This window comes from Zea mays, chromosome 8 (assembly GCF_902167145.1).
Source record: "Zea mays cultivar B73 chromosome 8, Zm-B73-REFERENCE-NAM-5.0, whole genome shotgun sequence".
Lineage (NCBI taxonomy): Eukaryota > Viridiplantae > Streptophyta > Magnoliopsida > Poales > Poaceae > Zea > Zea mays.
This window is the reverse complement of record NC_050103.1, coordinates 13,166,196-13,193,783: the sequence shown is the minus strand read 5'-3', so window position 1 is coordinate 13,193,783 and position 27,588 is coordinate 13,166,196. Positions and strand designations below refer to the sequence as shown.

Below are 27,588 nucleotides of genomic sequence, written 5' to 3'. Positions count from 1 at the left end.
CTAATTCTCTACACGAGTCATCTCTTAGATGGAGCCAACGTTTTCGTCAGTCACCTGATCGATGCTCTCCATCTGGTTTTGTTGCTACCGTTCTTTTTTAGCTGACTTCTTAACATGATGATATTCTTTATTAGGAATGACAACATATGATGGCTAAGGAGATTGTTGTTCTTGAGCACACTGTCACATGAGAGTTGGTCCCTTGTCCACCACATGTTCGTCCTATCACTCGTAAGTGGGTCTATAAGGTTAAGACTCACTTTGATGGGTCCCTTGAGCGCTATAAGGCTCGACTAGTCGCTCAACAAGAGCATGGTCGACATTACAATGACTTTTGCACCTGTTGCTCATATGACCATTGTTCAAATTACTCTTCTTATTGAGGTGTTTGTTCATAAGTGGTCCATCTCTTAGCTTGATGTGAAGAATTCATTTCTTAATGGCGAGCTGTGTGAGGAGATGTATTTACAGCCACCACCTAGGTATTCTATTCCTAAGGGCATGGTTTGTCATCTTCATCGCTCTCTTTTATGGCCTCAAGTAGGCTACACGTTCTTGGTTTCAGTGTTTTGCTTCTGTGGTCACCGTCGCTGTTTTTTCTGCTAGTACTCATGATCCTGCGCTGTTTGTGAATACTTCCTCTCGAGGTCGGACTCTTCTCCTTCTTTATGTTGATGGTATGCTCATCACTGGATATGATCCATAGTATGTCACGTTTGTTAAGGCACACCTTAGTGAGCAATTTCTCATGTCTGATCTTGGTCCTCTCCATTACTTTCGTGAGATAGAGGTTTCCTCTTTGTCTGAGGGTCTTTATCTATCTTAAGAGAAGTACATTTAGGATCTTCATCGGGTTGCTATTACTGACCACCGAAGCGATGAAAACCCCATGAAGCTCAATCTTCACCTTAGTATCGATGATGGTGAGCCTCTTGATGACCCTACTCATAATCGATATATTATAGGGAGTCTTGTTTATCTATATGTCACTCGTCTTGACATTTCATATGTTGTGCACATCCTAAGTCAGTTTGTTTCGACTCCCAACCAAGTCCACTATAGTCACTTGCTTCGTCTCCTACTATATATTTGTGGGGGTCATATCTAGACTCTTGTTCTTGCCACGCATTAGCTTGTTGCAACTGCAAGCTTATTGTGATGCTATTTGGGCTAGATGTTCTATCTATTGTTTTTTTCTTGTTTTTTTCCTTGGTGTTTCCCTTTATTGCCTAGAAGACTAAGAAGCAATTAGCAGTACAGGGCTGAGTTGCGCGCTATGGCTCATGAACAGTGGAGGGGACTTGGCTACGGTGGTTGCTTGCTGATCTTGGTGTTTCTGTGTCTACATCGACTCCACTTTTGTCTGACAATACTGGTGCTATTAGTATTGATTGTAATGCGGTAAAGAATGAGCTTACTAAGCATATTGGTATAAGCATATTGGTGCTAATGCTTATTATACATAAACATAAGCACAAGTTCTTCGCTGTGTCTTCAAAACTTCGGTTGGCTGATTTCTTCACCAAGGTACAAACCAGAGGTCAACATTGATTATATATATACACAGCTCCTCATAGTGTATACGAATGCTATTGATAACAGATCCGATGTTACCAGTTGGGTAAAAGGAGCGACGGCCACAAAGATTAGGAGACATTGTTAAGCTTTAGCATGTTTCCATTATAACATACGAAGGGTAAAACAAACACGGAGGCCCTTCAACCATACATGACTCTACAAAATTTACTGCTAAGAAAAAACAAACATATCCGCAGTATCTTATTTATCCAGAATCATGCGAGCAGAAGTCCAAACATGTCAATATCTCATATACATATAGGGCAGTCAATACGCCGTTTCACCATAGGTCAACTGCGAACTCACCGACAAGCGCCTCAAGAATGTCGTTCTCGATTGCAATGCTTATATCAAATGCTTCAAGGTTTGCATCCCACCTGTCAGTCACTTGGTCCACTTCTTTGTCAGAAACTTGTCTAAGAGCAGTCCCACTTGACTCCCTCCAGTTGCTGATGTTTTCCAATAGCTGGCGCTTCAACAGATCTTTGCTCAAACTGTGAGGCAACTTCAGCCAAGCCTTGTATCCACATTTGCCAAGATTGCAGAATTTTGAATCCAGTGACTCTATAATGCAGTCAAACAGGAAGTTGGTATGTTGATACTTCTTATCTTCAGTAAAATCTGAGTACTCTCCTCCACTAAACATATCCATAGTATTTTCTAGCGTTTCAACAATGAAAGGATGGAGTGGAAGACCTGATGTTGTGCTATGCAAGAGGCTAATGCCCAGAAGCAGTTCAGCATTTGAAATAGCTTCTCTAATGCTGCAGAGCCTAGATTCCAAGATATTGAAATCATGTGCAAGAAAATTCTGTAAACATGATAACTTGTCATTGCCATGGTGTGCTTCTTCAGCATCAGTTTTCCTTGTGTCAATTGACATTGCTAAATCGACGATGTCAGACTCCAAATTAAAGAGATCTTCCATCTTGTTCTCAATTGACACAATGAAGTCTTTTCCTTCTGGAAGCAAGAATATAGAGTTCATTAATACACAAACTGCTACCAAAATAACATGAACAAAACTTATACAGTACATGCTCAAAATTTACAGGCTCATTCCTTTCTACCACTCATAATGATTCTGAACTAAGCTCTGTAAACTCTAATCAGAGCAGCCAAATAAAAGAACTTTTTTTGCTAGAAATGCCAAATTGTAGACCAATTGACAATCTGACTGACAAACACCTCGCCCTGGTGCGGTTCAATGTTAATTTTCTTAAAGGTTCGGCTCTGACAAACATGCCACTGAATTTGGCACTACAATATCCAAGACATGCTACACCTGTCAGTTTTGTGGTAGGCAGAATTTGGTATCTCATTTGATATTTTGATAATACGTTTGATAACTTGAAGCCCTGAGTAAACAAATATTACAAGTATCAGCTATAGTAAAAGGCAAGTAACAAAAATATTTACCATTCTTTTCAACTGGACTTCCTAAAGAAGTATCATTTGAGAAAGATGCTTCAAGGACTGATGTTGGACTTGGCTGATTGGGCTCATTGTTTAGCGATGTAGCAGAAGAATCAACATCTTGTTCACCCTGTACATAGAATGAAAGAGGACGTCCAAACAGTTATAAAAGAGTAGTTAATTCATCAACCTTTGTGTACAATTGTTCTGGGAGCTACCAATTTGGTAAATGGTTAATTAAGAAAAGTTGAACAGTGAAAGACGGGCAATGTAATGTTCTAAAAAAACGTGAAAAATTCAACAGTGCTCCAAACAAAAAACAACTTTGTTGATTAAGAATACATGACAAATCATATGTTCTATAAAAGTAAAAAAGGATGTGTTTGGCAGATCAACCATTCATTTGCACACCAATTTCCAATGCATTTGACAACTGTGCACAATTCATTAAAGAATGGATCATAATGATGACAGTTTTAACATCACAAGAATTTTTTGATATAATCTTTTGTGTGGGTCCAAAAATCTTCAATTTCAATTAATGCATAAGAATGCATGCAGAACATCGTTTAACAAACTGTATAAGTAGATGCATCCGCTGATAACATTAGTGCCTTACCACATAGGCATGTCATACAACACATGTTTCTTGACCAATACTAACCATCATACAAGTTGGTCCATGTAACACTACAAGCACTAAAACTAACCATGTATTCACTGACAAAATTGGAAAAGAAAAATGACATGAAGAAAAGAAAACTGTGAATCATCATGAATTCATGATCAACTATAGCAGCATTTATTAGAGAAACAACGAACCAGAAGCTCTGAATTAAGAAGTGGTAACAGTAAAGAAGGGTCCTAGCCTCCAAACTGACCTGATAGCATTTCTGAAAATCAGGTGATTGCTCATTGGAGAATATACAATGCGCTGGATTGATGCAGTCAACATTTCCATTGCAGCGTAAGGGTGCTGATGCACCAGAGTAGTTGCTACATTGGGAGATTGAAGTGCTCATGTCAGTTGCAAGGGCAGAAATGAGCTCTTGCAGCACAGGCACAGTCAATTTTCCTGAAGGTGAATCATTTGGTGTACACTCGATCCTGTCCGACATGCCAAGCTCATTGATTTTTGCTTTCAACAGCCTGCTAAATTCATCTTTCTCAGAAGTAGACATAACACAAGGTGAAGCTTCGACACATCCTTTTTCAGGAGCCGGCACTCGTGTGCGAGTTGTCTCATGTGCTAGCCTACTTGGGGATCCGCCCTTTGATAGATTGCTTCGCGGAGACGAAGCTCTGGCCACGGGCTTTGTAGATGATCTAGAAGCAACTGCAACTGCATTTCTGTCATCTCTGCTACTGATTGCTGCATCATGCCCCACCTTCCTCCCTGGTCCCCTTTTATGTGCAGATCCATTGCTTAAAATCCTACTTGTGGATGATAATCCATTTTGGCTGTTCAAATCTCTGCGTGTCATTCTCCCTTGCCCAACGATCCGTCCCGCGAGCTCTCTTATCGGACCAGAACCACCGTGTGCGACCTTCCTAGTAGCAGATACCGATTCACGAGCGCGTCCAACCAGGCGCGTCGATCCAGCCAAGCCCCCAGGCTCTGTAATCCCAGAACCAGAAACCTCCGGCCGAGTAGGTGTTGCTCGTTTGCGCAACGACCTCTCGTCTCCAGTTTGAACGGCAGCACCGCTCGATCTAACCCTGGCACAAGTGCGCACTACCTCATCTCTTACTCCACTCTCATTGTGCTTGGCATCCATATCAGAGCCCCGTTTGCTCCTGTTCCCATCCCCAAAATCCATTCTTGGCAACACTATCGTACTGGTACTGGTCGCTGCATCGGCGTTGCTGTTACCGGAAAAATGGCCGTGCCTACGCGGGACAGCAGCGGTGTCTGTCTCCGCAGGAAGACCAGGAGGCTGTACCTGTACATGTACCCGTGCGGAACGCTCCTCCAAGAGCAAGCTGTCGGAGCGAGATAGGAAGTCGTCGGCCATTCTCGAGCCTTGAAGCAAGGCGCTGGCGTGGCCATCCCTGCGGTGCTGCGGGGAAGAGCAAGCGTAGGCGAGGGCCAGCCTGGCGCTTGCCCGTGAGCCGGCGCGCGCGCCCGGGTCCAGCAGCTTCGCCGCGGCCGCGTGCACGAGCCGGGTCCGCCTCGGGCTCCGCGCCGGCAGGTCGGCCCCGTGGTGGCTCCTCGCCGCCGGCGCGGGCGCGGGCGCGGGAGGGCGACGGCTGCGGGTCTTAGGCAGCACCAGCACGACCGCCGAGTCGGCGCCGTCCGCGCGCGACGCCTCCACCTTCCTCTGCTTCTGCGGCCTCGGCGGCGCGGGCCAGGACTCCAGGCCCATGAGGCGCGCGACGAGGCCCGGGGCGGCGGCATCGGACGGGCGCGGCGGTGGCGGCGGCGGCGGCGGGGAAGCGGGAGGTGGCGGGCACGGGGGCCTGCGTGGGGAGGAGGAGGAGCGGAGGGACGAGGGGAGCAGGCGGCGCGGGGAGAAGAGCCTGCGCTTGCGGGCGAGGCGGCGGTGCCAGTCGAGGAGGTGGAAGAGCACGCCGCCGCCGCCGCCGCCGGGGAACGGCGGCGGCTTCTTCTCCACTATGGCGAGGCTGCTGCTGCTGCTCATACCGTCTCCGTCTCCGTGCCAAGTCGGCCTCCCGTCTCCGTGCCAGGCCCAGGCCGCGCAAGCTCGCTCGGGGCTCCGTCCTTTAACCGACCCGTGCTTCGATCCGGGAGCTGAAAAGTGGTGGTGTAGATGGCACGCGACGGCGGCTGGCTCCTCCTCCACCTCGGCACGCGCCGCGAGGACGAAGGTCCAGGGCAGGGAAGCAAAGCAACAGAGTCGAGCGTGGGCGTGTCGGTGGCGACCCGGTCTGTTCGCGGAGGGGTAGCAGATGACAGGTGGGGCTCTGTCGGACTTCGACTTAAGTGTGAGTGTAGCGCGGAGGAGAAGTGGAGAACGCGTCGCGAGGAAGCCCAATGTGCACGGGACGCGAAGTGGAGGACGGGGGACGGCACGGCAGCGGGCTTCACCGACGAGGTGTAGGAGTAGGAGGGACGTTGTAGACGGATGTCAGCCTTCTCCGCTGGACCGCTGCCGCTTGCTTGGCCTCCTCTGCACCGCCGGCAGTGGATGGTCAAAGCTGGCGGAGAATTTTGTGGCTTTTCAGTTTCAAAAAAATCCGGAATGGGCACAAAAGCTTCAAAAAAAAACATATAGTCCCGAAAAGCAACAAAAGTCGAAATAAAAAATTTTAAAAATCTGTGAATGACTGAATGGGCAGAAAAAGGTCAATGTCGGACCACCGACAGGGGCAGCAGACACTCGTCGGCGTCTCCGAGACTATCGCAACGTTGTAGTCATGCTAATCATGGCGGATGGGCGGATGGCGCTGTGTTTTTCATGCGTACTAGCAAAGACAGAGACAGGGACGCACATGCATACTGTAGTATCGACGACGATGCTACGGACAAGACAAGGGGAAGGGCAGGAGACTGTAGTTGTAGTCGCGTCGAGCTGAGAAGAGGTCCGCGTGCGTCTAGCCGACGGATCCCAAAGAAGGCGATGCGAAGAAAAGGAAAAAATGGAGAAGACAAGTCGGGCAGGTGACATCACACGCTAGCGCGTCGTTTTCCTCGCTCTGGCTCTGACACTCGTGTCCGCGCCTGCGCCGCTGGCAGGCCCGTGACCGTGAGGCGGACGCCGGCTGCGGCCACGGGCCAACAGTACCGGCGGTCTGTATGGCAGGAGCAGGATCCACGCTAGTTAAGCTCCTGTAGTTAACGCTTGATTAAGCTCCTGTACTTGACGCTGAGCATAATAAACTAAAACTATGGACTATAAATTTATGTTAGTTTTACATTACATAGTATCTTATATTTTATTGTAGACACTTTATGTTTATTTGATAAATCACTCCATCTAAAATAAAATGATACATAACAACAAGGTGGTGATGGATCAACTTATTTCAATCCACAAACAAAAAAAGTGAGAAGCAAAAAGATAATGGACCACCTCATTTCTCATACCAAACACCATATTAATTTCTAACTGGTATACCATCGACTGATGTCAAATAGACAACAAAAAATCATACACCGTGACCAATAAACAATATTTAATTTATATAGGCTAAACTAAAAACTTGTTTGATTTATGGCTAAATGTGTCACACTTTACCTAAGGTTAGACATCTAAATTGAATAACTAACCTTAGATAGAAAAGTTAGACAAACTCTGGTAACTTAGTGTGAACCAAACCTGCCTTAAAAACCCACAAAAGTGAAACTTTGCCATTTCCTGTTGTGTTAGATAGGCAATCAACTCTCGCAAGTTCGTTACCACTAAAATAATGTTTGGTTCACAAAATGTAATATAAATAGCAACAATAATTATTCACATTCGAGTACGAGCGACAACAAATTCTTTGAATAGGCTGATATCATTCTCTAATGTAGTATCTGATTACGGTTAAACTTAAATAAATATGGTTTAATGTTATTTGTCACCCATCACGTTACAACGTTACAATATACCCATCACGTTACAACGTTACAATATGTGAACCAAACAGCTACATCAATTGGCACCCTAATGAATTGCCAGATGGCAGGACGGTGTGCCTAATCCATATTTCCGAAGATTCCTTCACATCAAATATTTGAATGATATTTAGAACATCAAATATTTGAATGATATTTAGAAGTATTACATATAATCTAATTATAAACTAATTATACAGATAAGGACTAAACAATAAGACGAATCTACTAAACTTTAGTCCCAACAAAAAGGTAATGGTAATGTCAGTAGGCAATATTCAAGGTGAAATAAAAAACCCTGAGATAACCCTGAAGAGCAAACCGCCTAACAGATAACCTGGGATAACCCTGCAACCATGAAGAACAGAAAATTAACTAATATACAACTTCAACAAATAATATTAGTAGGCAATATTCAATATTATAAATAAAAGTTGTCAACATCTAAAGATCAAAACAGATTATAAGAAATTCTTGCTGTCACGGTACAGTTTCCATTATTTCAATAGACAAGTTACTGTAGCAAATTCATGCGTGTGGAGTCAATAATTCAAAAGAAATATGTCTTCACTCTTCGTAGTCAAAAAAACTCGGCCGGGAGGAAAAGAATGCCCTCTCAGTATTATATTAAGAAGAGATCGAAACATGGTCCCGATAAAAAAAATCTCCGAACCTTGCCCCCGTCACCACCTACTCTGCAATGACCCTGCCGGAGGGTGGTGCGCGGCACGTAACCCGGGAGCGCCCGAGACACAGCGAGGAGATTTTTTTAATCAAGCCAGAAATTAGCCCCCGAGAAGGATCGAACCCAAGACCTAGAAGAAGGCTTAACCATTACGCTAGAGACACTCAGGACCTGGAAATGCTACTCAGAAGGCTTAACCATTACGCTAGAGACCATTTCGCAGTCTTCACTAGTCAATACCCAATCAAGTTTATGGGTCAAGACAATCAATTTGATAACCATCTGCAAGTCCAAGTAAAAGCCATGACAGAAGATTCATTTATTGTGCTTTTATTAGGTGCGCTCATTGAGTGTAGCACATACCAGTTTCAGGATTCCTTGTATAATTTCATCCATCCCTTAGTTTTTTTGAACCATTGAATACATTATTATTTGACATAGCCTAGCAGCTCATCCCTATTTGAGATACCCCACTCGTTTATTGCAAACCAGAATTAAATTGATTCTATTGCTGATATATTTGCAATGAACATATCCAAAAAAAAAATCTCTCGAGCCTCCCTCCTTCCTTTATTGGAGTACTCAAAATCATACCACAACACTTCCATTCCTTTTTCGTTCTAATCTGTATTAGAAATTTTACTCCATTCCTTTTTCCTTCTAATCTGAATTAGAAATTTCTTTTCCTATGATTCTATCTCCTCCTTCATAAACTATTTACCCATAAAGCTATTAACAAATAAAGAAAAATTATAGTGGATAAACAACCAAACTGATATATAACCTTATGAACAGCAAGATACAGCTAGCACTGAGGTTAAATCATTCCACTGAACATTAACACTGCTACAACTTAGTGATACTCCAATGATAGAACAAACAATCTGTTAAACCATATGTGAATCGAGTGCATATTGTAAATAAAGGCAAGCAATTTTATCCTGGAATGATAAGATTAACCTCAATCATAGGATGGTGACCGCACAACAGATGAGTAGTAGTGTGCCTCTAGCTCCTTGAGGCTTGCTGCTGCCTCCTGCCCAATCCTCTCCAGCATTCTCTCAGTTCCCTCAGCTTGCTGACCCAGCACTTCGATCCTCCTATCCACATTCTCATTCAATGAAGCAAGCCCAGAAAAGATGGCTGTCCTCTTAAGTTCCGACACTAATTTCAACAGAGAGTCTGCTGAATGTACCTAAACAGAATAAAGACATAAGGGAATATCAGAAATTTCAAGTTCAAGAGTTGATACATGATTCTTCTTGACATTTTCACCATAGTCTAGAGTTCTGCTTTAGGTAAATAACTGACTGCATATGTCATACACAATTAAGCAAAACATTAAACATCACGTTCCTCTATAGCATATGGAAGGGGGCAAACAGTAATTCACCTGTCTTCCATTACGACGATGCCTATAGAGCCCTAAATAGGATCAATTCTAAGGTAATCATCTCTTCTTGTCATGTCTATAAGCTGTGTCTACTGTCTATCATGGAACATTGGTTCTAATTTCTAAATGCATGCCTTTAAATGAATTCCAGGTTCTCACGCCCCAGACCAGGTTTATCTTTCTGAGATAGTGCTATGTACATCTACACTTCTCCAGTTATACATAATCAGATCTTGCTTCTAGCCAAGTGGTACTTGTTTCAATAGTATCCTCGTTAATCTAGCTCCTTCATTTTCATTTGGGTGTTACCACATCCCCATGTCAGGTAACACCTATAACAGTATCACATTTTGCACTTCCACTTTCACATCACCATAGAGTATCCAATTTAATATTACAGACAGACATGCATCTTAGTATATTACTTCCGCTGATCAGACTTTTTTTTAACTTTGAGCAGCAATATTTATACCGATATATTACTATATAAGCTTAAATATAAGAGAGTTATACATATCATAAAGTTACTTTTCAGTTTTTATAATGCGTCTAGTCATGTGAAACTTGCGTTCTCAATCTATACAAAACTTCAGATACTGAAGGTCAAAGGCAAAAGAGTTTGACTTAGGACAGACCTAGAAGGACTAATATTTCACCGATCCGAGGAAGCATATCCTTTATGATTCTATAGCATGCCTATCTCAAGCAGTCAAGCTATAATAAGAGTATATCACCCAACAGCTTATATGTTGTACATGATATAAACTGATGACAGTGACAAAAAGAACAGTTGGCTGAATCCAACTCCTCCTTGTCCTGTAAATTAACTAGATTGGAGCCAAGTTGAGCTTGTCATAACTTAAGACCTGGAAGAAGCTCATGCATTGCTTTTATAGTATAGTACACTTGGAACAACTGTGCAGCCTTCTAGATTCCCATGCCCCAGCAGCATCACAAAAGTAAAGCAAAATTATTATTTCCAGACAAACGAGAAAGCAATAATCTGTTGCGTTTATAAGAATCAGACCATGCAATTACTTATCTCTCCTCTAACCCCAATTTTGGGCACTGCAAAGGCATAACAATCACGATGTTCTATACCAAAACGGCTTCGAAACCATGGTACATGTTTTTTTTGGGTGTAAAATATCCTCGCTCCAAAATTTTGCTAATGTATCATTGTATCTAGGAAATAACTAACTAGGGATGTCTGATTCAAACACAGTTTCAGAACCAAATCCGCTAACGATCGGTGGGCAGCGAGTAGGTCCATACCATGCGGGCGGCGCGCATCTCCATCTGGAAGGCCTCCTGCGAGTTGCGCACTGGCGGATCGTTGACCTAACCATGGCATTCCGAGCTAGGGTTAGTGCGGAGTGCTTCAGGCTGCCAGATTCGAGGGTGAACGGAGGCGCACGGACATACTCGGGCGATGTTGATGAGGGAGGAGAAATTGTCGACGAGGCTGGAGACGTCGGCGTCCGCCTTCTGCAGCAGCGACTTCTGCTTCTGCACCGCGGCCGCCGCGGCCGCGGCCGTCGGGCCCGGGGCCGAGCCGGGGCCGCCGCCTGCTTTGCTCATTGCGGGTGGGTGCCGCTTCGACCTGGCTGCCGCTGCGCCAAAGAGTCGCCAACCAGCATGGCATTGGGCATTGGCAGCATCCAGCATCCGTGCCAAAGAGTCGCCGCTGCTGGGAGCCTGCGTCGCCTGGGCCGCACCCCCACGCCATCGGCTTGGGCCGCCGCTGAACCTAGTCCCCTTGGGCCGCCGCTGCCCATTGGCAGCTGGGCTCTGGCCCCTGTTGCTGGCTGGCTGCTGGTGGGCTGGCCTATCCTGATCGTCCATCGGCTTTTTTTTATCTTTTTTCCTTTTCTGATTTTATGCAAGTCGTATTGGTTTCTAGGGACTAATTTTTAATCTTATATTTTATTCTATTTTAGTCTCTTGCCAAATATATTTATATTTAGCAATTTAAGAACTAAAATAGAATAAAATAAAGGGACTAAAAATTAGTCCGTAGAAACCAAACGCCCTGTTAGTTCCAAAACATAATTTCCTTATTTCATGTCCTTCATAAACTTAGGCCCTATTTTTACACTTTAAATTATATAATCTAATTAAATAAGTTAAAAAGCAAATAAACATCGTAGATTACAAGGTGAACTATATAATCTAGATGCCTAGATTACGATAATCCACAAGTAGATCATTAGATGCTTATATAATCCATAAGTTGGATTATATAATCCTAGAAATAAATAAACAAGACCTTACTATATAAAACCAGTTTCCGTCATTACCGCTGACCACATTTCGCCTCAACCAACACAACACATGCACAACAACAATTCATGAAACCTATGAGCACAAGTCCACAACTTAACTCAAAGTCAATCTAAACAACACACTCCCACGAGTGTGTTTCAAATTAATGTCAAAATCATATATTATAACATATGAATAATGTCCAAAATATGCTAATCACTTTGCCAAGCCAATCTAACGCAATGTTTCATCATACGCGATTTCACAGTTAAGTATGAGTAACTGATCTAAATAAAAGCAATATATACGTACATTTCTCCAAAGAAATTAAGAAACATATAAGACCTTGTTCGTTTCTGTCGGATCGGTGGGTCGGAACGATTCCTAACCGGATTGCTTTTCTAATTTATATAAACTTTGATTGAGTAGAACGATTCCAGGTGCAATCCGACACAAACGAACAAGGCCTAAATATTTGATCTTCCGTTTGCTCTGCCAAGCTCTGCAGTCTTCCAGCATGGCTGCCGTCTGCGCCTCTGTAATGAATAACTGAAAACTGAACAACAGCAGAAGATGATGTAGAAAAGAGACATATACATTACTAGTTACATGCCCGTGCGTTGCGACGGGAGTAAAAAATAGATACAGATCGACAGGCATCACTATGATATACAAAATACAGACAAGTACATAGCTTCTGTTCATAATCGTTTGTGATGGACGTCAAATAGCAAAATCGACTATAGAAAATGTTGGATCCTTTTCCCTTTCACAAACTATGTCTTAACAAAGTTTCAAGTCACATGCACTGCATGAGAAAAAATAAGTTACCACAGAAAAAGATGTTACAAGCATTATGCCATTGTAGACCTTATACTCGGACAAGAACATCACAAGAGAAGCAGAACAAAGCTACACGGCCAAGATCCAGAAGTAGACAATCCTCGTCGAGCTTCCATCGGAAAGTTGATCACTATACCAAACTTTTAATTCTTTGTATCATCATTATCCTCTTCCACTTGATCGACAACACGAGCATCCAACACTACGCTCGCTGCCCAGACCAGCAGCTTTGCACCTTCTTGAATCAAGCCCTGCAAGCTGCAGCTCCCTGTTGCTCAAACCTGCCCATGAAATCATCAGAGCACTCGCATGGCAGATAATTTCATTAGGTGATTTAATTAGAATATTCTCAAAGCACATTCTATTCCTTGATTTCTAGATGGCCCAACATATGGCCGAAACGGCCACGATATGAACATGTTTGGTTTGTGGCACAAGCTTCTCCAACCACAACCAGCACTGGTTCACATCAGAAATGTATGGTCCGGTTGCATTTTGGATACTATAGACTTGAATGCTTAATGGCCTATAACTAAGAAAATGTTTAAACTGGTACGATTCTGAATTCAAATAACATAGGTGCTTTTATACAACCACCTAAGTCTAGTACACTATCACAGAACTCCATAAATAGCACCTTGAATGAACTTAGAACATGCTAAAATGCACAGATATGATTATCAAATTTCCTAAGCAAAAGTACATTCATTACCTAAAAAGAAATGAAAGTCATAATATCACTAAACTACCATAATTGCATGTTTAGTAATAACATTTGGCACCAAGTCTCAAAAAGACCAATTTACAGAAACTGAACATAAGATAAGAATACATACATTACACGGGCTACTTTGGACCATGTCAACCACTTCCTGATTACTAAGATGTTCCCAGAGTCCATGAGATGCAAAAATGATGAACTTATCAGTTGGTTGTATTTGGTGGACAGTAATTGCTAGATCAGAACTAAGAAGTGGTCTCCTAAAAGTTTCCTGAAGACGAAACTTGTTGTGCAAAGGTTCTCTATTAAATTCTGGTTTCTTCATATACACATCTCCTATTGACCTTATTATCTGCAACACATGATCATAGCATGTGAGATGCAACCTGGAAGTAAATCAATTCAACAAGCAAGATTGCATGTCAAAATCTCATATGCATTGGAACCTTATTTATGTTTATGAACAGTAGAGAAGGCAATACGTTAGCTCCGAATATACGAAAATCAAGTTGTGAAAAACACCAAGCAAGTTAAGTACGAGCGGTTCGGTACATCAGCTATCCACAACTATGTGACCAACATTTTCACTCATGTGGGTGTAAAACAGAGGTTATCCATAGTTACAGAAAGTGGAAGGAAGTATGACCAACCTCCTTCAGCTCCATGCCTGGAAGAGGGTCGCCTTCTTGGTCACATGGTTGGCAGCTCAGTGACTTGTTCCATTTCCCTGTAATCATTATTTTGAGTTCTTCCGCTGCACTGTACACATACCCATCTACCTCATACCGGCCAGCCCTGAAATGTTAGGGTAAATTGAGACAAGCCTTGACAAAGCAATACAGACCGGACTGAGCAAACTATATATATACAAGGCTTCAGTTGAAGAATCCCCAAATTTGGCTCTGCCCTTGGCTAGTTTGATCAACACAATACAACAAACTGAATGGAAGAAAACAAAGCTTACCTGTTGCAAAATAAAACAAAACAGTAAAATCACTTGAGACTTCAGAGTTGAAACAAAACCTATATTCACATATGTAGCACCGATGCATATACAAATACCTTTATCAGAAACATGAAGATACGTGAATACATTATTTTCTCAATAAAAGTCACGATAGAATCCATGCAAGTTTTTTTAGAAATAAAAAAATGATGAGGCATACTACAATTCTAAAAGCAGCTGCAGTGCAGCAGGTACATTCAAATTGCCCCCACATTCTTGAAACTGTGCAGTCTAGACAGAAATGCATCAATAGCAGTAAAAAAAATAACAGAACGAGCGCGGCCACGCCTACTCCATCATAAATCACAGCAGCCAAGGCAGCATTACTACATTGGGTACATATCAGAAGAGCACCTGGGAGATGCGTACGGACACGATCTGCTCGTCCCTGGCTGTGTCCCGCATCGCCTCGAACGTCGATAGCAGTCCTGTCACCCCAAGAGCACGACACACATCACATCAGAACTCGGGATTGGCACTGCGCTGGAACGAGGATCACAGTTGGTTTTGATGTACGTACCTCCGTTGCTCTGGAGGTTGGTGTGGATGGCAGCGGCAGTTGCGGAAGCACAGTGCCTGGTCATCGGGTCGTCGTGCTTTCTGGTCCAGGCCCTATTGAGGACAACTGAAGAACAAGGCAACATCAACACCAACCATGTTATTCACGAATCACGATTCACCAATCCATCATTATGTCCCCAAGTTCACCGTCTTGTAGTTGTCCTTCCGCATCTGCTCCCACTCTCTAGTTGTCCTTCCGCACCTGCTCCCACTCCTCCCCACTGGTGGATGGGGGTGGGGCCTTTCGTTGTCGCCGAGGGCTGCTCCTCGTCACATAGTGGGAGACAAAGATCAGAAACATAAGGGAACTGTCCAATCTAACAGCTCCCTCCCATACTTCAGTTCAAAGCAATGAAGGGAATACCATAAATTATATGGATCATTGATCCCATGAATTTATTCCATGCTAACAGATTGATAAGTGAATTTGGACTAATAGAGAGCAAAAACTTGCATGACATACCTAGTAGTGAACCATGTAAATGCAGGCGGGTACACCAGCGTGAGAATTGTAGTTCCCAGCACTATATGGGGAATAATGCAGATTACGATGACATTTTAGAACCTGAACATGCTATATTAGGTGCCATCTCAACCACTCTATATGCTAAGCTATCCAATACTACGACGCATGAACCAACTGTAATGTCATAAAATTTTGGTGGTTTTTTGGGTACTCATTTTTCTTGATTAAAAAATAGCACAATATGACAGGTTGAGAAGAGACTTTAGTTCCTTAAGTGTAATAAATAGGTTTTTAAGCTTCAAGGAAGCGTACTTAAATATATCCACCATTGCAAAAGGGTTGCGGAATTTTCAGAAACTACGAGCCAATTCTCTTGTCACATTATCAGGGGCAGCAGTGCTTAAATGTCTTTGGTTGCCCAAGAGATGAATTTCAACCCTGTTAGAAGTTCCATTCTCCTACTCCTCTAAGATGTTGGTGTTGGATACACTAATGCAGCACCCGCTGAATTCAGAAGAGAACAAAAAAATGAGATAATTAGGCATCATATCATGGGTATTACAATATTACAATAGTAAGTATTAATCATCAATGGAAAAAAATAGATAAGAGTCGATAGTTAGCTACAAGATTAACATTATAGGCTAACAAGAAGATGAGGAATAGTCAAATTCATTACTCTATTTTATAGTCATGAAAAACTGGAACCCTGTTAGAAGTTCCATTCGTCATATTTTTTTTATTAAATAGCAATCGTCGTATGGATAGGACAGATCCATTTTTGCTTGACACAGGTTGTAGAAAATAAAGTTTCTCCCCCTTTAATAGTCATTGCCCCAGCTGGTCATGTGGAGTCAGTTCGGAAATGTCTGGTAAAGAATGACTATTTTGGTTTTGACACTCAAAAGGTACACAACATTGTCTGGCTATAGTCTTCATCCTAGTCCCTTCCTCCTTTCTTCCTATAATGTTCTTCTAGAACCATTCACAGGTGTGGGTGCTGGAAGAGCTGGAGCTTCCAGTTGTCAGTATATGCTCGGAGGGAAACAGAAAAAAAGTTCTGATGAAGTCTCCCTGGGAGATAATAAAAAAGCCAACAGGTTCTGGAGCAATCTTCAGCTTACTGTTATCAAACAAAATTTTGGAAACCCTCAATGAAATGGGTGTACAGTAAACACAGGTACGATCATGTGCCAGTCGTCGCCCAACTTTCTTCTCATAATACATTCAATTGCATTGACTAATCCCTCCAAGACAAAACAAAGAAGCAAGGATTAACTACACTTACAGAGGGGTACGGAAAACAATGTCAAACACTTTATTCTCATCATCATTTGACACAGACATTACTTCAGCACTCATCTATAGTCTGTCCAGAGACCTTTTCAAATCCGAGCTTTGTGGCATACTCATGTACGTCATCTGTATCTGATTATGTCAGAAGAAAGAGGTCACACATTTGATAAGCATATGACCTTGATTTTTTTTTTCAAATAGCAAAAGGATGCGGTTTGAATGATGGTTGCTTTTCAAATAGCATATTATCAGCTCCAGCAGCCTCATGTCAACACTTTGAGCAAAAATCACAGAGAAAATGTGTGATTTATGAGCGAAAAAATATTAATCATGAGACCTAAAACAGTACACAAAAGGAAACCCCACCATACACTAACCATCATTTTCATTCCAAACCAGCTATGCAGTTCGAAGTGATTCAACACATTGCGTCCATTTGCTTCCGCAATCGCAAGTGTAACCTGCAGAAATGTAGAATGTAACCCCCATCATTCAGTGAATCCATAATCCATTTCACCACAAACAATGTTACGCAAAGCTAGCAGTCACCTCACTTCCACAGGGACACATTCAAACAAGCAAGCGACATAACAAGCACTGAATTATGCAAAGAGCCGCATAGCTGCTGAAAGATTTAGTTCAGCTTGCCAGCAAAACTTTGCCAACAAAGGTAAATACACTATCCTTGTAAAATGATCCAAAATTCGAAGTAAAACAAAAAACACACTAACCACATTGTCATTGTCGGCAAAACTTTGCCTTTAAAAATTTAGTTCAGCTTGCCATCGACGGAAAAAGCTTTTCTTGCCATCAGTTGCATAGGTCCGAGAACGAAGCAAGCATCACATATCCGGCCCCATTCCTCGCTCGTCTAGTTCCTCTGTATGGAACAAAATCTTTCTGCCCGATCTTGGCTTTCTTGGCCAATTGCTTGCGATTGCAATCAGTCACACCGGACAGCAGATCGCATCTGCGCCTCTGATAGTGGGGGTGCCAAGCAGGTGCCGTCCGTCCACTGAATTAAGCCTGAAAAAGTTTCAGCAAACTTTCTGAAATCTGCGAGGGCAGCGTCGTTTCAGACATATTTCTCCACATCCACACACCACTGACGTACGACAGTGCTGCCTCACATCAGGACCTGCACTGCACGATCGATCGTGCTCGTGCTTCCAGATCTGGAAGTGAAGCGAACCCGCCCGGCAGCCCGGCATCCTCCTCCGCCTCCTCCTCGACAGCCATCACCTCCTCGCCATTCCCTTCGCCTTTGTCTTCGTCGCCGTCTTCTTCTTGTGCTGCTTCTTATTGGTGTAGAACTCGGAGGAGTCCGACGAGAAGCTTCGCGACGAGGAGAAGAAGGTCTCCACCGCCGACTCGCCCGGCCTCTTGCTGCCGTGGCCGGCGGCGCGGTGGTCGTCCTCGCCGTCGCTGCTGAAGACGTCGGTGTCGCCGTCGTCGTCGGAGCTGTTGAAGCCGTAGGGGTTGGACAACAGCAGCTTCATCCTGTTGCCGTTCTTGCTCCGGCCACCGCGAGGCTAACAGCGCGGCGGTAGGTGGAGCGCAGGCGCAGGAGCGAGGCTGGGTGAGGCTTGGGGGTGGAGGTCGATGGGAGGGAGAGGTGGGAGAGGGCGGCGGCGAGGGAGGAGACGAAGAGCGCCATGCTTCGGACGGCGGGGATGCGGGCACCAATGCTGGAATCGCAAGGGAGGGTAGAGGATGGGGAAGGGGCATCCTCGCTCTCGGCCCCCATCGCCGCCACCGTCTACCGCTGTCAGGGAGACGCCTGGCGGGTGGATTCCCCGCTTGATCTGCCAGGCGAGGCCCCGACGGTCGTCGTTGTTGCGCGGGATGGAGGAGGGAGCAGAGGCGGCGGCCACGACGCCAAGGCTGCGGGATGCGCGGGGGCGGGGGCTGCGGGATGCGCGGGGGCAGGCGGGGGCGCGGAGGATTCGGGATGGAGATTTCTGGAAGGGCTGCGGCGGCGGAGGCGCTGATTCCGGGCAGCATGCGGGGCGGGGTACGACCGCGGCAGTGGCAGAACAATAGGGTGTGCACGCCTACAATAGCTACATAATTAGTAGTAGAGATTAGAAAAGAGCTCAAAACGGTTTAATTTTTATAGACGATTTCAGTTATCAAACGTCAGTGCTATTTATAAAACCGTCAATAGAAATCATATTTGTAGCGATTGTTTCCTGAGAAAATCGCAATCGATTTCTAGTGGCGATTTTCTTAAGAAACCGCCACTAGAAATTATTTTTATCCTGATTTTTTTGAGTTTTTCAAAGGACCATCATAAAAGTTATAGATTTTTAAAAGTTATAAATTTTATAGTTGACAACTTTTTTATTTGAAATCATTTTGGCTCTTAAAAATTACATTTAAATTTGTCAAATTTAAAATGTAAATTTTGCAAACGACCTTATATGGGAAAAGTGTCAAAACAAAAGTTGTGGAACTTCAAAAGGTATGAAACTTTGTAGTTGACAACTTTTTTCATTTGAATTTGTTTACAACCTCAAACAATTAATTTACACTCGGTTGATTATAATATGTGAGCAATAAAACTGTAATATAGATACATATAGTGGTATAGAGGGTCACACACGAGGGGAGGTCATGGGTTCGATTCTCACCGGCCACGTAGCCGCGTATTTTGCGCGAAAAATGTGCCGCGACTTCGTCGTAGACGGGTGGGCGCTGGGGCCTCCCTCCCAATAATTTTTTTTTGCTATTTTAAACTTTTTTATGTTTCTTTAAAAATATTTTCACTGATGGTTCTATTACGTCGACCGTCAGTAGAAATCGAATTTCACTTGCGATTTTCTTAGCTCAACCGTCTATAAAAATCGATTTTCACTGGCGGTTCTTAGGTACCTGCCCGTAGAAAAAAATATTTCTACTGGTCCTTAGTATTGGTGATTGTAAAAAAACGCTAATGTAAATAGGTTTATAACTGTCTGTACAGAGCTTTTGTATACTAGTGATATTTGTTTCCGCTTCATTATTTTCTTTGTCTTTCTAAAGAAATTAACATTTTCTTTTTCATCGTGGTTACCTATAAATTGGTGTTGTGTTGGAGCAAGGAATATCTATCAGTGTTTGATTCCACTTTCTCACGCCACCGCTATTCCTCTGCCTTGCAAGGAACTCAACCTGCATGAACGGCCAGCTAGCTCCGAGTCTCCGACAACCACTTTAGAATTTAGATGTCTGACTGGCTAGGTAGTACTGGTACATTTCATCACTAACAAACCTACGCAACTAGCGCCCATTGTTAGCATAATAGCTAAGCAGAGTGCATGCATGGTGCTGTTCTGGCTCACACTACAGTAAAAAATATTACTAGCTCAGCTCAATTATGTGTTACCAACTATGCTTAAGAAGCTAAGCTAGTGTTTGGTCCCCTCTAATCGAGCCTCAGACCTAATGCGCTTAGCATGTGGCACAATTAAAAGGATTTTGGCCTGACTATCTATCAGATATAGAACACTGTGCCTAGTGTCTATATGTTCTTTTAAACATTGTTTTGGGGGACTGAGCTCTAATCTTGTATCAGAGTGGAAAGCAATCCACCACTTGTAAATTTCTGAATGTGCTGATTAGGTGGAGGCCACTGTGAAAGTGCTTCTGTAACTGAATTTATAGAGAAAAAGAAATAAAATGATTCGCAGTTCACTAGTCACCCCAGCTCACACAGAACCAAGATAATCTACCCTGCTGAAGAGGAACCGAAAAAGAGGAAGTGCTCACTCTGATCTCACATCCAATCAGAGCTCATCAGTGATTGAACTGAAGAAGCCATGTGGCAAAGAAGAATAGCCAGCGCCCAGCAGCTGTGGCCTGTGGCAAAGAGTAGTAATAGATAGTACCAGAAAATAGCTAGCCAAGTGAAAGGCGAAGTACATATACCAAGAAAGTGGGCAAGCTTTCATCAGACCAAATGATCAGCAGTCCACCCACCATAGTGCACTTTTTATCCCCATCTCTCCTCACCCTGATGCCAATGTGTCAGCTTAAGCATGACATCTTTCTTGTAATCATAGCACTCACTCCTAGGGCTACTACAATCTTGGCTCTACCTGTTGATCTGTGACTGGTTGGTTGGTGCCACAGGGGTCAGACCCACCACCAGGAAACTCAGGAGCAGCATTTCAGCATGATGCCCTAGGCTTATCAATGATTTCCAGGAGACATTGAATCCATTGCTTCACTTCTAGACTAGTCCCCCCCCTAAAAGAAGGGGATTGATGAACTCCTAAACAAAAAGGAAAGATGTTTGCTTCTCTAATCGAATATGTGCCAGTGCATGCAACAATGTTCTTTGGGGAAAAGGACTAAAGGTTTATTGGGGCTTGAGACATGACTACATGAGCACGTCGTGGATTTTCCTATACTGTGTGTCCTAGTTCAAACCATTTCAGTTTGACACAAAAGGGTAACACTTGACAATATTATGCCAACTTTAAATAATAAAAGGATAACACTTCACGATGTAAGATCTGAGATAAAAGCGTGTGTCTCCTCGTCTCTTTTAACCCTCTATGGGCACTCTTCTTGAGTGCCATGTGTAATCCCCCATCTCCTGTTCCTTTTTAATGAAAGGTGGGCCTATCCTCCCGTTTTGTTCAAAAAAAGAAGGATTAGACCGTATATGATGTAATGTAGATGCCCAGAACCATACATGTGCACACACGTACTCCTATATATGAATGCGCATATGTAAACTCTATTCCTATAAGCATCCCTACAAAACTGATCTAATATATCTCAAAGTTGATAGTCACCGCAGACGTATCACTGTCAACCGACACATCATTTATCACTAAAATAATAGTGTCGTTAAATCCTGAAATAATTTTAGAAACATACGAACAGCCACACCAAGTTAGGAGCTTGAACAGGTGCAAAAGAGGTGAGCTACGCTCAGTTTGCATTTGTAAAACAATACGTGATACATAGGTGAAACTTTCCCTATGATAGTTCTTCAATATACTTTATGTTGGTCATCCGTAAAAATTTCTTGAGAGAATCAAAACAGGACAACATAATTAAAGTAATATAACTCTTTTCCGTTTATTCACTTAAGAATAACATGGACAAATAAAGACGAGAAGGTCAAGACAAATAAGGGTGTTTTATGAGAAGACATGAAAGTATAAGAATCACTGTCGGACACAATTGCTTTGCTGAGTGTGACTCTCGGTAAAAAAGTCTCGGTGAACTGCACATTGGCAACGACTTCTTTGTCGAGTACTTTTTATCTGGTACTCGACAAATAAAAGTCGTTGTCACGGCACCAAGTGTCTGCTAGACTAGTGCTCGGCAAAGAAGCCCTATGAGCCTTTTGCCAGTTCCTTTGTTGAGTGCATTAGGAGACACTTGACAAAAGCTCTGTTTTTGCCGAGTACCAGCTGGACTAGCTCTTGGCAACGGGAGCACCAATGGACCCTTTGATAGTCTCTTTGCTGAGTGCATTGGTTGCTTCTTTGTCGAATACCTCAGACACAACGCTCAGTAAAGAAGCTTTATCGGTTTCTAGGTGTGTCTTCTTTGCCGAGTGTTACTTTTGCATTCATCGTTTCTTATTTTTGCATTCATCGTTTTCTATTTTTCGAGTGACTTGCAGTTTAATTCTAAATTAGCCGAAGAAATTCAATTAAACGAACTAAATCTAACAGGTATAGCAAACACTTTGATAATTGTGCCAAAATTTAACATATAGGTATACATAATGTAGAAAGACAGTAGAAAAAGTTTGGGAAAAAAGAAAAAAAATAAAAATATATTTTGTCGAGTGTCTGCTCGAGACACTCAGCAAAGAAGTACTTTGTTGAGTGATTTACTAAAGCACTCGACAAAGAAGGTATTTTGTCGAGTGTCTGCTGGAGCCCCTTTTTTGCCGAGTACTTGGCTCTCGGCAAAGAAATCTTTGCCAAGATCTTTTTATTCCGAGTGTCGTTCTATACCGAGAGCAACACTTGACAAAGTATATTTTGCCGAGTGCCCGATAAATAGCTCTTAATAAAGAGTTAGACACTCGGTAAAGAGCTGGATTTCGGTAGTGAGTGCATAAGTTATATGAACCATGTGGCATCTTTTTATTATTATTTTGAGGATCTTCCGCAGGCCTTCAACGCTTTGCAAAGAGAAAAAAAATCCGGAAAATATTCTACATTTTCTGTGGACGTTACTGTAATAGAATAACACCACTAGTTAAACCGACAGGGTTATGACTAAATGAGCTTTCATGTCGGACACTCCATAGATGGACAATCATAAATTAATAAGGTTCCAAGTTTTCTGAAGCACGTACTACTTTTGATGTGTATTATCGTGCCGTCCTCGTTCCACTGAGAGGACGCATGCCAACTCGAATGCTTGCCCAAAATTGGTATATTCTCTTGCACACCACAAAATATATATACTCCTATAGCATATTAATTGGAGTTCTCCAAAAACACACAAGCTGACATCTTTCGGCGCACAATCAAGTTCAGGAACCTTACAAAATAAAACAAGGGGCAGCCTGTGGCCCACAATCTAATCACGTTCCATCTGGGATGATAAGGTTTCTTGGCATAAAACTACATCAAGGACTCACTCAAGTGAGATCATAGCAAAAGCGATTTCAAATCTCCCCTTTTAAGATCTTGTTTGTAGTTGGGACATCTTGGTTGATGGTGACCCGCATGGGCCTCAGCCCTCTCAGGCAAAGGTTTTAGCTAGCATTTGCTCTCTTTAACCTTTATTTACTCTCTCCTGGGGGTAAGCTAGAAAAGAATTTCCGGATGCCATGTCGTGAGGGTATCAACTCAGCTAGCTATAGTTTGTTGGGAAATACGATGCTTCATCAGTTGTGTTCATTGCGTCTAGCTAGTGGTTGGGTGTCCTACTTAACAAGTGTGGTTTAAGAAAACCTTTTGTTGACAAATGCTGTTCGGTGGTCATTCAGTTTGTTATGTGTCACCTTCTTTCAAAAGCACCTTTTTTCCAAAATATAGATGAATAATACTAGCAGTGTATATATGTTTCATGTAGCCGTGACCAAATATCGGCAATCAAAATATATACACTATCCAGTCAGGATGGTGATTTTGAGCTATTTAGAATCTGTGTTATATTATATATAAACGAATGGAGTATTAATAGAACAAAGCATATTTAATTAGTAGCGCCTGTAGTAGTAGTGGTAGTAGACAATAAGAGAACGCACTACTACCTTAACATTTCGTACCATTCATGCAGCGACAAAACCAGACAACAAACCAAAAGGAACTGTACTCGTCTCACTACCGGAATCGCAGACTTTGCCGAGTGTTGCATTCTTTGCCGAGTGCCTTTTGTCGGGCACTCGGCACAGAAAGCTTTGCCGACTGCCGCACTCGGCAAAGATAGGCTCTCGGCAAAGAGACCCTTTACCGAGTGCTGAACACTCGGCACAGGGGGCTCTCGGCAAAGACAAGCTTGCCGAGTGTCAAACACTCGGCAAAGGGGGCTCTCGGCAAAGGGCCGTCAGCGGCCGTCCCAAAGCTGACGGCCGTTAGTCTTTGCCGAGAGCCAACTTGTCGGCGTTTCGGGACAGGGGGGTCCCTAAGCCGACGAGTGAGTGTGCTGCGTGCCCCAGCCCAGATGGGTCGAGCGCGTGGGCGAGCGCGAAGGGGGGAGAGGCGAGGTGGCCGGAGTCGAGCGTGAGAGAGGTGGAAGTCCCGCGGCCTTCGTGTTCGTCCCGCGCCCAGGTCAGGTGCGCTTGCAGTAGGGGGGTTACAAGCGTCCACGCGGGTGAGGGAAGCGAGCGGCCCCAAGAGAGCGCCTGTCCCGTCCTCGGTCCCGCGCGGCCAACCTTTTCTAAGAAGGCCCTGGTCCTCCCTTTTATAGTCGTAAGGAGAGGATCCAGGTGTACAATGGGGGGTGTAGCAGAGTGCTACGTGTCTAGCGGAGGGAGAGCTAGCGCCCTGGGTACATGCCAATGTGGCAGCCGGAGAGATCTTGGCACCTTGCTGGCGTGATGTCGTGGCTGTCGGAGGTGCATCGGAGCCTGGCGGAGGGACAGCTGTTGGAGCGATCGAGTCCCTGCTGACGTCGTCCTGCTTCCGTAAGAGAGCTGGGGGCCACAGTCGTCATAGAGCTTGTGGAGCGCCATCATTGCCCATCCGGCGGAGCTGGCCGGATGGGACGCCGGTCTTGTTCTCCGTGACCCGGGTCGATTCGGGGTAGGATGATGATGGCGCTTCCTGTTGACGTGGCGGGTCTGTGCCCTAGGCAGGGTGACGTGGGGGCTCCTCCGAAGCCGAGTCTGTCTTCTGTTGCCGAGGCCGAGCCTGAGCCATGGGGTCGGGCGAGGCGGAAGTCGTTCGGCCGAGGCCAGGGCGGAGTCCGAGCCCTGGGGTCGGGCGAGGCGGAGTTTCGTCGTCTTCCGGGTGTTAGCCCGAGTCCGAGCCCTGGGGTCGGGCGGAGCGGAGTTCGCCGTCTTCCGGGTGTTAGCCCGAGTTCGAGCCCTGGGGTCGGGCGGAGCGGAGTTCGCCGTCTTCCGGGTCTTAGCCCGAGTCCGAGCCCTGGGGTCGGGCGGAGCGGAGTTCGCCGTCTTCCGGGTCTTAGCCCGAGTCCGAGCCCTGGGGTCGGGCGGAGCGGAGTTCGCCGTCTTCCGGGTCTTAGCCCGAGTCCGAGCCCTGGGGTCGGGCGGAACGGAGTTCGCCGTGGCGCTTTTGGCAAGGCCTGACTGCCTGTCAGATTCACTCTGTTGAGTGGCACTGTAGTCGGAGTGGCGCAGGCGGCGCTGCCCTTCTGTCAGACTGGCCAGTGGAGCGGTGGAGTGACGGCGGTCACTTCGGCTCTGCCGGGGGCGCGTGTCAGGATAAAGGTGTCAGGCCACCTTTGCGTTAAATGCCCCTGCAATTTGGTCAGTCGGTGTGGCGATTTAGTCAAGGTTGCTTCTGAGCGAAGCCAAGGCCTCGGGCGAGCCGGTGATGTGTCCGCCATAAAAAGGGGGCCTCGGGCGAGACGGAAGCCTCTCGAGGTCGGCCGCCCTTGGCCGAGGCTAGGCTCGGGTGAAGCGTGATCGAGTCACTCGTGTGGACTGATCCCTGACTTAATCGTACCCATCAGGCCTTTGCAGCTTTACGCTGATGGGGGTTACCAGCTGAGAATTAGGCGTCTTGAGGGTACCCCTAATTATGGTCCCCGACAGTAGCCCCCGAGCCTCGAAGGGAGTGTTAGCACTCGCTTGGAGGCTTTCGTCGCACTTTTTTGCAAGGGGACCAGCCTTTCTCGGTTGCATTTCGTTCCGGTGGGTGCGCACGAGCGCACCCGCCGGGTGTAGCCCCCGAGGCCTCGGAGGAGTGGTTACACTCCTTCGAGGTCTTAATACCTCGCATAACGCTTCGGCTGGTCTGGTCGTTCCCTCATGCGAACTGGCCGTAGCCCGGGTGCACGGTCGGGGCCCAAGCTCTCGGGCTGGTATGTTGACGCTGTCAACGATTTGGCCGGAGCCGGTTTTTGCGAGAGCAGCCCCCGAGCCTCCGCACAGGGCGAGAGGACGATCAGGGACAGACTCGACTTTTTACATACGCCCCTACGTCGCCTTTCCGCAAGGAGGAGGGGGGGAGTGCGCCATGTTACCCTCGATGGGCACCGAACATGGTGTCTCCGGTGAGCTGCAAGCGGGTAATCCGAGTGGACGTCCGTGCCCCGTTCGTTGGGGGTCGGCTAGGGGCCCAGAGGCACGCCCAAAAGTACCTGCGGGTGATTTGCCGGACCCGGTCCCCTGGCGACGGGGTCCGAGGGCTCGATGCCTCCCTCCGATGGGATTCCGTTACAAGATCGTTCCCGCTGGTCTCGGAAATGTCCTAGGGTACCTCGGGAGCGCAGCCCGAGCCTTGGTTATGTATCGAACGTACCCCTGGTCATCCCTCGCTCGGTGTCTGAGGCGACTGTGAACCCTTCGGGGGCCAGCCTTCGAACCCCTGATCAGTAATGGGCGCGGAGCCCGAGTAGCCTGAGGCGGCCATGGAACCCTTCGGGGGGCTGGCCTTCGAACCCCTGACCAGTAGTGGGTGTCGGGCCCACGCGATCTGGGGCGACTGTAGAACCCTTCGGAGGGCCAGTCTTCGAACCCCTGATCAGTAGGGGGGGGCTCGGAGCCCGGTTCCTTCGCGGAGAAGGGTCCCTTTCGGGGTATCCCCCTTTCCCGGTCCCTGTTGCAAGAGATAGAGAAAGAGGAAAAAGGAAAAGGATACGAAATCGAATGACGTGGCGTACCTTTTCAGACGCGGTTATTACGGCGAATGGTGAAGCGTTGCGCGCTCCTCCCGCCAGAGGCGCCGCGTGTCCCGCCGCGGAGTTAATGCGACGGGGCGAGTGGTTGACGGGACGGCCGTTGCGCGTGCGCAATCCGTTCGAGGAACGGGTCACGAGTGCACCGTCTTCGCGCCGTGAGAGGAGGCTCTCTTGCTGTCCCAGGGTGGGACGTGAGCCTGGCTGACGACGTGACTGCTGCGCCTGCCCGCCTGCCATCGCTATTACTGCCGGCCCACTTTCGGTCACTTTGACCGACGCGCCAGGCTGGCGCTGTTGGGTCGCCTCGAGTCGCGGCATAGGCTCCGCAACCGAAGAGGCGCGATGGTGGCACAAGTGGCGGTGCGGTTGCTTGCATGCAGCAACTGGCGCGCCGGTTGCTTGACGCGTGGGCCTGGGCTTCCAAGCTGGCGTGTCAGAAGTCGGAGAAGCGCGTCCACCTAGCGCGGTTGCATGCCGCCTGCATGGCTGCCCGCCCCTTCCGCCCGTTGGTCTGGACCAAAGTGG

At 45.6% G+C, this 27,588-nt stretch overlaps 2 protein-coding genes across 2 annotated transcripts; both read right to left on the bottom strand.

Annotated features, from left to right (window-relative positions):
* Positions 1 to 1,656: 1,656 nt before the first annotated feature.
* Positions 1,657 to 5,955, bottom strand: LOC100277355 (uncharacterized). Its single transcript, NM_001361288.1, has 3 exons — positions 3,876 to 5,955; positions 2,998 to 3,124; positions 1,657 to 2,541 (listed from the first exon to the last, which is right to left on the bottom strand). Exons 1-3 carry the CDS (start codon positions 5,634 to 5,636, stop codon positions 1,859 to 1,861), a joined length of 2,571 nt encoding a protein of 856 aa, NP_001348217.1. The 5' UTR covers positions 5,637 to 5,955; the 3' UTR covers positions 1,657 to 1,858.
* A 1,748-nt stretch (positions 5,956 to 7,703) lies between these two features.
* LOC100284536 (surfeit locus protein 5) lies at positions 7,704 to 11,279 on the bottom strand. The gene is made up of 4 exons (NM_001157431.2): positions 11,059 to 11,279; positions 10,909 to 10,974; positions 9,201 to 9,435; positions 7,704 to 7,903 (listed from the first exon to the last, which is right to left on the bottom strand). The coding sequence occupies exons 1-3, from the start codon at positions 11,212 to 11,214 to the stop codon at positions 9,202 to 9,204; spliced, it is 456 nt and encodes a 151-aa protein (NP_001150903.2). The 5' UTR covers positions 11,215 to 11,279; the 3' UTR covers positions 7,704 to 7,903; position 9,201.
* Positions 11,280 to 27,588: the final 16,309 nt, after the last annotated feature.

Bases quoted from the DNA above. Each gene is read 5' to 3' on its own strand.
- LOC100277355 (NM_001361288.1), bottom strand. From the start codon at position 5,636: ATGAGCAGCAGCAGCAGCCTCGCCATAGTGGAGAAGAAGCCGCCGCCG. The intron at 3,125-3,875 runs GTCAGTTTGGAG...TTCTATGTACAG, and splicing joins ATTTTCAGAAATGCTATCAG to GGTGAACAAGATGTTGATTC. The intron at 2,542-2,997 runs GTAAATATTTTT...TCTTGCTTCCAG, and splicing joins AAGTCCAGTTGAAAAGAATG to AAGGAAAAGACTTCATTGTG.
- LOC100284536 (NM_001157431.2), bottom strand. From the start codon at position 11,214: ATGAGCAAAGCAGGCGGCGGCCCCGGCTCGGCCCCGGGCCCGACGGCC. The intron at 10,975-11,058 runs GTATGTCCGTGC...TGCCATGGTTAG, and splicing joins CCCTCATCAACATCGCCCGA to GTCAACGATCCGCCAGTGCG. The intron at 9,436-10,908 runs GTATGGACCTAC...TATTCTGTTTAG, and splicing joins AGATGCGCGCCGCCCGCATG to GTACATTCAGCAGACTCTCT.